Source organism: Lasioglossum baleicum, chromosome 13 (assembly GCF_051020765.1).
Source record: "Lasioglossum baleicum chromosome 13, iyLasBale1, whole genome shotgun sequence".
NCBI lineage: Eukaryota > Metazoa > Arthropoda > Insecta > Hymenoptera > Halictidae > Lasioglossum > Lasioglossum baleicum.
Window position 1 is genome coordinate 5,727,305 of NC_134941.1, and position 11,220 is coordinate 5,738,524.

At 34.7% G+C, this 11,220-nt stretch overlaps 1 protein-coding gene across 2 annotated transcripts; it reads right to left on the minus strand.

Annotated features, from left to right (window-relative positions):
* Window positions 1-4,383: 4,383 nt before the first annotated feature.
* Window positions 4,384-11,213, minus strand: LOC143214787 (uncharacterized). Of its 2 annotated transcripts, none has more exons than XM_076436176.1 (12): window positions 10,933-11,213; window positions 9,677-9,909; window positions 9,429-9,596; window positions 9,145-9,345; window positions 7,681-8,009; window positions 7,353-7,594; window positions 7,093-7,273; window positions 6,788-7,025; window positions 5,968-6,108; window positions 5,765-5,884; window positions 5,533-5,688; window positions 4,384-5,292 (listed from the first exon to the last, which is right to left on the minus strand). In XM_076436176.1, the coding sequence occupies exons 2-12, from the start codon at window positions 9,896-9,898 to the stop codon at window positions 5,056-5,058; spliced, it is 2,235 nt and encodes a 744-aa protein (XP_076292291.1). In that variant the 5' UTR covers window positions 9,899-9,909; window positions 10,933-11,213; the 3' UTR covers window positions 4,384-5,055. The 2 variants fall into 2 exon arrangements, with proteins under 2 accessions (XP_076292291.1, XP_076292292.1); XM_076436177.1 differs by lacking the exon at window positions 10,933-11,213 and adding an exon at window positions 10,467-10,894.
* Between the last annotated feature and the right edge of the window lie 7 nt (window positions 11,214-11,220).

The window sequence follows — 11,220 nt, forward strand, 5'->3', positions numbered from 1 at the left end:
AAACTTACTTAAAAATTCTTTATTCGTAAAAAGTTTAAATTGATTTAAAAAATTTAAATTAATTGATTTGCAATAGGGTGAAATTGATTTGCAAAAGGGTGAATTTGCAGTGCAAAACCTGTAATAATATCCAGCACTTATTCGATTACTTTAATCTATTATATTTATTCAATATACTCATTCAAACTTACTATTTGAATATAATGTATCATCAATATGCTAAAAAAAGGTAGTTATTCAAATGCTATCCAGATATAATTGTTGCGAGACCGTTCTGTTGAATGTGAATGTTTCATTATGTTTGCTAAATAAGAATGCGACAGCATATCGACTTCCAGTTGATCTACTCGAAGAAATGGCCCGCGAGTCTCGCGAGAATCGGGAAAAATTTCAAGAGCAGCAAGTTCAGCCATCACGCGATAGCTACAGACGATGAAAATTCCGACAGCATCCGGCGAACTATTACTTCTCGCAAGTTTTCGATCCTACAAGCACACATCACCTGTGAGTAAATCAGAATGGGATCAAAGGATCATGGGATCCCGATGTATAGATAGACTCGTCCCTACCTTCTCTCACTTCCGTCCGTGACACCTTTGTATACCTTTCGGTACCCAACACCGGCGACAAACAAATCTCGCAGAGTTTCGCTCATTCTCGATGCGATACTTGAAAATCACGGTTCCTCTGACATAGTGTATATATACATGCATATGCACGATTACGTACCGTACATACGTTCCTCGGAATAAACCGAAAAAAGTCAAGGAAATACAAGGTTTCGTATACAGCAATCACGAAAACGTCACTATTCGTCTTGGTATCCAACCTTAAGTTGTATCCACGAAATAATAAAATTTAACTCTCAAAACTTTCGACGCTAAAATTTATTTTACAATTTTTTTTTACATACAACTTTTGAAGATCAACGTTGACCTTCTTATTGGACTTAATAGAAATAGCTGCGATACTTCGAACTGGCTACTGGAATATCAAAATTTATATGGAACCCTTCTAACTCTGAGTAGACCACTTTGTATGCAAAATAAAAATTGTCTACATTGATCGCAAGAATCGGAGACCGAATAAAAACTTGTTTTTTAATATTTCACTTTCTCCCGTTTTTAATATCAATATCTTTAATATCCCGAAAATAATATTGTTTAAAATTGCTGATACTATTATTTTAAATTGCTTCTACTCATTTTTATCATAAATGCATAACATCCACAACTATAATGAAACTAATATAATTTCGACGAATTCAATGTAGTGACTATGAGAATAATCGAACGTAATTGTTTTAAACCAAATTTTAAAAATACGAAATCTTCAATTTATTGTAATTTAAATCGGTTACCAAAAGTGTAGAGTTTCTGAATTAATGGTATGCGTATTTAAAACAGAGGGAGTGAACGAATAAAAATTCGTAGTAGAACGTATTCGCAAAATACAAATCGCGGAGAACTATTATAAATAATGTATGATACTGTTACTTTTACGGCATAATGGAGTCTGAAGTTCCGGGCGAGAATCATTAAAGATTCATTTTGGACACGGCTCTTAATCAGCGTGGAATGCTACAATAATACATACATTTGCATGAAGTGTGTGTACATGAGAGGAAGGAGGGAACTTGGAGAGAAAGATTGAAGCCAGGCAAACAAGGAAGGAACCATGTGCAGAACCTCAAAGGATGACTTTGAAATACGTGTGAAATAGCGGTACAGTAGAATAATGTTAAAAAAATATGGAATGAACAATAACGTAAATATGTTTCGACTATATTAATATTTGAAGTTCACTTCGCGATTTTAAAGAGGCTTCCATCTAAATATTATTCATTTAAATTTCATTTAAATATATATAATATCTAATGGATGTCGGCCTCTGCAAAGAATATAAAATAGAAGGGATGAGAGAGACGTTTGTAAAGATCAGATAAATTTCATATATTATGTTCTGTCCTATGATTACAAGGAGTATTTAAAAAATGGGCCCACAATTAATAAACCGAAATCTTCAAGGGTCCAATGAGTGACTGTGATATTCTACTCGTAAATCTTTGAAAGTTCATCTTCTTCAACTTGAATTTGTTAACACGTTTAGAATGATCGAGAACAAAGTATAATTGTTTGAACGTTCGTTTTATGCGTTTAAACATATTTGATGAAACATTGAAGATACACCGAAATCGCGGCTCACTAACAACGCAATTCAATTAGACTGCCGATTAATTAATGTGAGAAGCGTCATGCATTCCTGCATTTGAGTTCAAGACGACTGAAGGGAGAATTCCTAAGCGTCTTATGCATATAAATGATCTTTCTAAGAAACGAATATTTCTTATATAGACTTTTTAAAATATTCCATTTTCTGTGTTTACTGCGTGACATACCATATCCTTTCGATCAGTTATTTATCACTATATTATTATGATTCCTGACCGCATATTTATATTATACGTATGCATGTTAATGAAAGAATGAAACGTATCTATAATATATCAAAAACGAGTAAGATCATTTTATTTGAGGTACCTACAGTTAATATATACTCGAATTAATATTCGAACGCTCTAAAAAAGACAAGAATTTTTTTAATATTGTACTACACGATTTGAACTTTTTTGTGAAGCTAGAGCAATTAGTTCACTACAGGATGTGAAAAGAAATTTGTTCAAAAATTACAATTTATCGGAATTGTAGAAAAAAATACTAAAAGTTGCATTTTACAACTTTTTTATGTGGGCCTGTATTCAAATTTAAAAAATACGTTTTGTAGATCTGTGTGAATTAAGTTTAAAGATGGCAAAAATTGCAGATTTTCACGATTTTCGGCCTATATCTAAGAATTCTTACATCTTTCAATGCTTGTCGTTTTTTCCCGCATCAACCGATTTCGACGAAACTTTCACAGTGCATACATATAATTGACACAGATCTACAAAACGTATTTTTAAAATTTCAATATAGGCCCGCATAAAAAAGTTGTAAAATGCAACTTTTAGTATTTTTTCTACAATTCTGATCAATTGCTATTAAAAAAAAAAATGTTCTCATCCTGTAGTAAACTGATTACTCTACTTTCCCGAAAACGTTGAAATTGTACAGTACAATGTTTAAAAAGTTATCGTCTATTTTAGAGCGTCCAAATGTTAATTCGAGTAACGGTACATATTTCGTTAAAATGCAGTACTGACTTTGAAAATTAGATATAACTATAAACTATAAACTATTAAGCGTCCATATTCTTTTATGAAAAATCAAGTGTTCTCATACGCTATTGTGCGTGAATCTTGAAAGACGAAACTGGATAAAGGGCACGAATCTTCGACATGGAGACCGGTGGGATTCGAATATTATTCACACTCAATTTAACTTATTGAGAGCGACTAGAAGCTGTTTGATGGCTCGGGCTACAATAGCGTAACAATTAATCGCTGAATGGATTATCTCAGCGCTCCGTAATATCCTGTCATTCATGAAAACCAAACGACCGACAATTTTACAAAACACACTACTATTTTCTTTGAATCATTGAAAATATCAGACTTAATTTACTACATTTTTCTCTTAGTAATGTAGGACTCAATTTCATACATTCGAATATCTCTGAAAATTCGGGTTTTTAGTTGGATAAATCCCAATTCAGCTGTTGAAATAGCTTTACTCGATCTTTTTCTATTAGTTTTATTGCTAATTCCAGAAAATGAACGCAGAATTGGAAAAATAATTAAAATTGTGTGAATAAAAATATTAAAAAACCTCTGAAAGAAAATTATATATACGTCAAACTAATTAAACTGTCAGTGAAAAATATCATATTCGTAGTTATAATATTTTGCAAGTTACATATTCATTCTTAAAAGGAAGATAAGAAAACGAATAACATTTAAAAACATTATTTCATTTATTTGTACGTATTTTTATTTTTATTGTTACAAAGAGCTTTACATAACTGACAATATGGAGAAATCGGAGTATAACACAGCGGCATTTTCTCTTGCCCATAGTAAGTATTAGTTTCGAGTTTTCCTTATGCGACATTACTCATAAATAAACTTGATAATTGGTAAACTCTTCTAAACGATATGAATAATACTAAACGAACTCCCAACCAGAATTTGTATGTGATGTTCAACGATTTAAGTTAAATTAAGTTAATTTTAAGCTACTTTCAATATCAGCATTACAACGTAAAAAATTAAAAGTACATTTCACAAAGTTGTTAATGGAGACATTTCTAAAATTTTAACCCAATCGATAACATAATTTATGTTATGAATAATTTATTAATTTATTAAGTTTGGTGAACTACAATTTATTGGCATAAGGGTCGTTCAAAGCGTTGAAATTTGCTACTTTACTTTGAAATTAACTATTACCTCACACGCCGACTCATCTCACATTTATTTAGTGAACTCCATAAAATATCGAAAACAGGGAAACGTAAACGCAAAGGCGTAAATGTTTTCACAATTGAATTGTGTAGTAATTACAATTAAAATTATACTACTGACTTGCTGCACCGTAAACAATTATATAAAATGTCTTACTAAAGTTCACAACTCGGAATACTTTCTTTTACGAGTTACTTACTTAGATTTTTATATATATATATATATGTATATATATAACCATGATACCAATAAAAGCAACCGCAGTAAGTTCTATCATTACTCTGATAATAAAGACGACTTGAACATTTTTTCCCCCAGATAAAAGATAGAAAAATATTCAGAGTGGTAAAATCAAGTGCGAATTCCGCAAAACACATTTTAAGTTTCTTGCCTGTAACTTAATAATCGTATAGTTTGTTCTATAGAAGTACATTGTTATCTCATAAAAATTACAAGAACATATTTAAATATAAAAACTACCGTATAAGATCGTAATTAAGTTCGACTCGTGCCATTTTAAACATGACACTTGCATACTGTATAAGGCAAAATTCATACATTCCTCTCACTTACATTGTTACACGCTCGTTTATATCGATTTTACATCAACATTAGAGGGCTATTTAACAGACGATCTCCTGATTACCAAGCTTTCATGTATTTTGTACTAGACTTAACCAACTTCGACCTTCTGCGGTGACTGTTGTTGGAAATCGAATCTGTACTAATCGAACCGCATTCTTGTCGTCCCCTTCCATATCTTTGTACTCTGAGGTAGTTGGTACAACTATTGTTTCGCCATCTTCACTTTCGTTATAATTGTACACTTCTTCGACTTGCTCTGCGTCCTCCTCTTTACACTCAATCCCCTCATTTTCGACAAAAGTCATCTGAAATGTGCAAGTAAATATTAAACCGCTGTAATTTCATTTCAGTTTCGTTATCTTTATAAGCGTTAAGGGAGTAGACTCGTTTCTAGGATTGCAGCAATAATACAAATATAGGGTTTTTCAATAGTCAAAAGCGTCAGATTGTAGAGTCAGTCACATAATTAATGGCGCACACTTGTAATTCAAAGAATCCACAAAAATGTCCGTGGATATGAAACGTATTACATCAGTAGTATTTACCTCTCCATCAACAAGATGACCTACTTCTTCATCCGCTACATTTTCTTCCGCAGAAATGTTTAATACATCTTCTTCATTATACATTTGATCTTCATTCTGTTGTTGTATGATAACATGATCTTTCAACTCAGTCACATACAGTTCAGCCTCCTCCAACTGGAATGCAAAGAAACTATTAAACTCCGCATACTATAATCAACAGCTTCCAAAAACGTGAAGTGCATTTAATTACCTGATCATTTTCAGGCTCGTCCATTAGCAGCTCAACATCGCCTTCAGGGATTGTTATCACTTGATCGTCTTCAGTAGTGAGCCGTGGTTGATTAACCACAATAGTATCGTTTAGATGGCCCTGAAAAAGCACAATGAACATCAGCGTTAACGTCGTCACACAAGTATACAGATTTATTGTCTCACAGTAGCGCATTAACTCACCTGAGTTTGCATGTGAGCATACAACAAGGGTTTTCTCATGAAGCCCATACCGCATACCAGACACTCGTACGGCTTCTTATCACTGTGTATGAATCGATGCGCGTTCCTATTGTCTCTGCTATTAAATGCTTTACCACAAACCTAAAATTCCACAGTGTCACATTAAAGAATGTTCTTACGTCAATACTTTACGCACTAAAAACTCATTAATAAGTCTTTAGTGGCTCTACTATGTCTCTGAAAAGATTATAAAATCATAATTAGACAGGGGATTTTTATGCAAAATAAAAATTTTCTACCTGAATTGCAACAAACTAGAGTGAAGTAAAAATTTATTTTCCTGTTTAATATATATAATAGATGGAAAATAATATAACTATTTTTAACACTACCGAACCACGACTGGTCAAATGACCGCTTTCACATTCTTTATTTTTTAATTATTGAAATTATGAAGACGCTTCCATTAGAAATTATTTAATCAATTTCTTTATTCGAGAACACGCGTTAATAAACTCAAATAATATAAAACAATATACATATATCCGACACATTTTTTACCCGATACGGTTAGCGTTAAATTCTTCTAATATTTTTGCTTTTCGAAATTACACCTACTCATTTTTGTTATAAATGCATAAAATCCGTTGTCTAATCATACTATATAAACGCGAATTTTTTAGATTCTAGGGAGAAAACGAAATATAAAAAGCATATAATAAATGCATGACTTCAAAGTTGCACAGCATTATAGAGGATTAACCGTTATGTCATTGCCGGTAGGTAAAATATTAATCTACATAATTTTCAGAAAACGTACCTCGCATAGATACGGTTTCTCTCCCGTGTGTATGCGCATATGCTTCTTAAAGTGTTCGGGGTATACGAATGTCGCCGTACAAACTTCACATTTGTACGGTCTTTCACCGGTATGCGCTGCTTTTATGTGATAGTCCAACAATCTTCGTCGTTTGAATCCCTTCCCGCAATCGTCGCATTTGTATCTCTTGTCGTTGTAATGCGTTGCACGTTTATGAGATTGCAAATTTGACCTTTGACTAAAGAATTACGGTAATGTATTTTAAAACCTTTTCGTATTCGTAGTCGATAATTCTATGAACATACCTAAATGTAGCCCCGCAAAATTCGCATTGGTACGGTTTCTCTCCAGTGTGTGTCCTTTCATGATCTCTTATTTCAGCTTTGCGAGCAAACGCTTTACCACACATTCTACATATGTAAGGCTTGTAGCCTGTGTGCACTATATTGTGCACCTCTAAATTGTGCGGTGAGCCAAAAGCCTTTCCTATAAATTGAACATTTTCATAATTAAACAGAAAAATCGATACACAAGGAAAAGTAAGAAACAATTGAATAAGTCATACCACATTGATGACAAATGTACTCTTTTACACCGTTGTGAGTTCTCTCATGCTGATTAAGATTTTGCTGACTTAAGAATGATTTATTACATTGTGAACATTCATAAGGACGTGGACGAATTTCGTGTGTTTTCACGTGTGCTTTGTACGTATACTTGGAAGCAAAGTCTTTGCCACAATTCTCGCACACATACGGTCGCACGCCGGTGTGAGTGTTGATGTGCTCTTCCAACAAGTTTTTAGAACTATAAAAATAACAAAAAAAAATATGCTGTAATAATGATAAAATATGTATTTCGAATTCTATCTAGAAAATATCCTTGATGTGTACCTGTATCTTTTACCACAAGTTTCGCATGGCCAAGACTTCACTTGTGGGTAATGTATCCGTTTATGAATCCTGAACAAACGCAGATTACTAAATATTCTATTACATATTTCACATTGAAAATCACCATCTTCCTTAGCAACGTGATCATCAAGATGAAGAGAGAGCTCGGTTCTCTTCTTGAAATCATCTCCGCATATATCACAAATGTATAAACGAGTTTCATGCACGCTTTTCATGTGCGCGATTATAGATTTTGCATCTCCGACAGCTTTGTCGTCTTCGTTTGTACATAGCAAACAAGTATATGTAGAACCATCTCTGCTTATAACCTGAAAAAAGATAAATAATTTTTAATAATCGTTCATAGAAGTTAACGCACATACAGTAATGTCAGACTGTAAGTCGTCTCTCGGTTCTGGGTTACGACCTAAATATAACCGGGAGACCATTTTTTGTGGCTTCAAAGACCGCGCCGAAACATAACTAATCCAATAACAAAACTTCTTTATTTTTCATTACTTTTTTATGGGACTTTGACCAACATATTCGTGGCAATTGTCTAATGAAAATGATACCAAATGTGACATAATTCCAATTATATTTACTTGTGTAATGAACGATGAAAGTTTTCTACGCAAAGAAGGACAGCCTATGGAAAAGAAAGAGACGCGGAGAGTCGCGGCTCGCCGGCAATTCAAAGCATTTCCCATACGCTGTTCTTCCTTGCGTCCGAAACGTTCATCGTTCATTACACAAATAAATATCATCGGAATTATATCATATTTCGTATAATTTTTATTTAAAAAATGCCACAAATAAGTTGGTGAAAGTCCCCAAAAAAAAGATAATGAAAAATAAAGAAGTTTTGTAATTGGATTAGTAGTTCACACTTTATTTCGTGGAATACGTGGCGTGTTTACACTGCTCGGCAACCGAGGCAGGTCGAGCTTGTTGGCCCATTGCGGGGTATGCTCCACAATGGAATGGGCAGCGTAGCGGCATACAGTTAAGCTTCCAGCACGACTTACAGTCGGACATTTAATTAGTAATTTCTAGAGGTTCTGCGAAAACCCGAAAATGTCGAGTACCCAATGATCAGGACGGGTCAGGAACGCATCAGGTCGAGACAAGTTATTCGACTTGGGAAGGCGAGTGATGCCAATGTAATTAGCCTCCTTCTACGATTGGGGGCGCCCAAATCGCCGGAGGGGGCTGTGAACGCGCGAGTCCCGGCACTTCTCGCGTACACGGGATGGGGGCTGGCCCCGGGGATGTGCGTAATGCTCCTCTCCGAGGGACTGGCTCTTACCGCGGTCGGGGAGCATAACATAATTCCTTCCCCTCTCCAGCGAGGGGGCAGGATATCCACAAGGCGGATTTCCCTCAGTTTAAAAAATTTCGGGATTCTCAACCCGTACCGACCCGACATTTCCGAGTTCTTGCACACCTCTAGTAATTTCTTACTTGTTCCTGGGTAGCGTCAAGTTTTGATGGAATTTTCGATCGCTTCATCCTCTTCTTGTCTTCATTACTACTTGTTTCAGGCATTGGTTCAATGTTAAGTATAATTTCTGTTTCGCAAGAAGGTTCCTCCTCTTCTTCCTCCTCCTCCTCCTCCTCTAATCTTTCTTCCTCTCCTTCCATCTCTTGCATTTCTTCTTCATCCTACAAACAAATTATATATGTAATATTAAAAGAATACAACAGGAGATCTTTAAACATGACTTTGTCATCTAACTGATATTTACTTTCTCTGTATATTTTAGTTCCGCATCTTGGCTTTCTGTATTTTCTATATAATCATGGTCATTGTAGTCTTCTTCATTTTGCATGTCAGATACTTTCTGTACAGTTCTTTTATAGTTATTGAACAGTTCTAATTTCACTTCTGTTAGTCTACTTTCCAATTCGTCAACCTGTAAGTATTATTGGTTTTGTAATCTTATTTGTACTATGATGTCACTATCAAGAATAGTAGTGTTGCAATTTTATTCACCTCGTTAAATAATTTGTAGCATTTTTTACATACAACAAGAGAATGTACATTTTCTTCATTGAGATCTGTTTCTAAGACAGCACAAATGATATCTACAAGTGGTTTCTCCGATGATGTAAAGGCGTTCTCATTAAAAATACGTATGCTGTTCCTAGTAGACACGCCAACTTTACTGTTACATATTAAACAATGGGTGCTATCTTTCTCCGAATCAGCCGTCATTGTTTAGACAACTGCAAGAAAAATATATTATAGTAAAATCAATCTAATAAAAGTTATTTGTTTTCTATGGTTAATTCTGTTGTTATTAAAAGACAAAACTAGGTAAGTCACATGTTTCGTCAAGTGTACGTCTCGTCTGACTTTATACAATTTTCCCAATTGTTTCAATTAGCCTAAACAAAGCTGTAATATTGTTACGAAGAGTCACAAGTTTTCTGAAAGTTAGTATAATTGAGTAACATATACAACATTAATTTTAGTTTTTGTTCTTTTTCTGAAATCTTATGATTATTTTCATAAATTTTGAACATCTGTTTCATTACATTTTTATTTTTAAAAAAGATAATTGCGTTGATGCATAATTTGTCTTTTGAGAAAATACTTTCTCCAATGCCCCAATTAAAGGAGTAATCTGAAATTTTAAAAAGAAAACGTGACTGATTCTGTTTTGTCCTACAGCTCTAAATACATAAATAGAATAACACGCAGTATTATACACGAATTGTGCTAAAAGAAGTAAATAATGAAATATTAGGAAGTGGCGAATGAAACGCGCATTTAATTGTACCATTAGCCTGCAAAGGAACGGCGGCTGTGATATGTACTCTGCATCTTGCGGAATGTTTCGTGACTTTCATCATTAGCATGGTAGGAATTAGTATCGAAGTATTTATACGAAATTTCGACTTTCGGAATGATCTCTTCTTATGTAACATCGTGTAGCGTGAGCTACGATGTGAGCAAGACAACATCCATCGTCTTCCGAGCATCGTGTATCGTCGAACAATAACGTATTCGTCGATACACTCTGCGAAACAAAGAAACAATAAATAATGCGGGCCAGGCGTCCAACGGACAATGTTTGTCACGGTATGCAACGAAGCATTCCGTTTTTCGTCGGTATCGACAAGTAACCGCTAAAATCCAATAACCCTAACAATAACGTGCTCGATGCCACGGTAAACAAAATATTTGCCTGTGTTCGTCGTCAAAATGAAGCATTATAATAAACGTAAAAAGTTGCCAGCACTGACTTGAAATTTTCGTTTCTCTGTTCGAACGATTGGCAGCGAGCGAAACGGCAGACGGATCTTGATGCCAACGCCATTTAGGTCTTCATGATAGGTAGGGATGTTGGTCGCGAAGAAACCACCACAAAATTCACACAACGAAATCGTTGCCACTTTTTCGAATCCAGACGGGAATTTGATGTTGCCCTCGGCTTCAGGTGGAGGCACACGATTGCGTATGCAACGCGTTGAATGCCCTCTATCGGACCTTTTCTACGCAGCCATATTTTACACGGAAATTTTCAGCCTTCC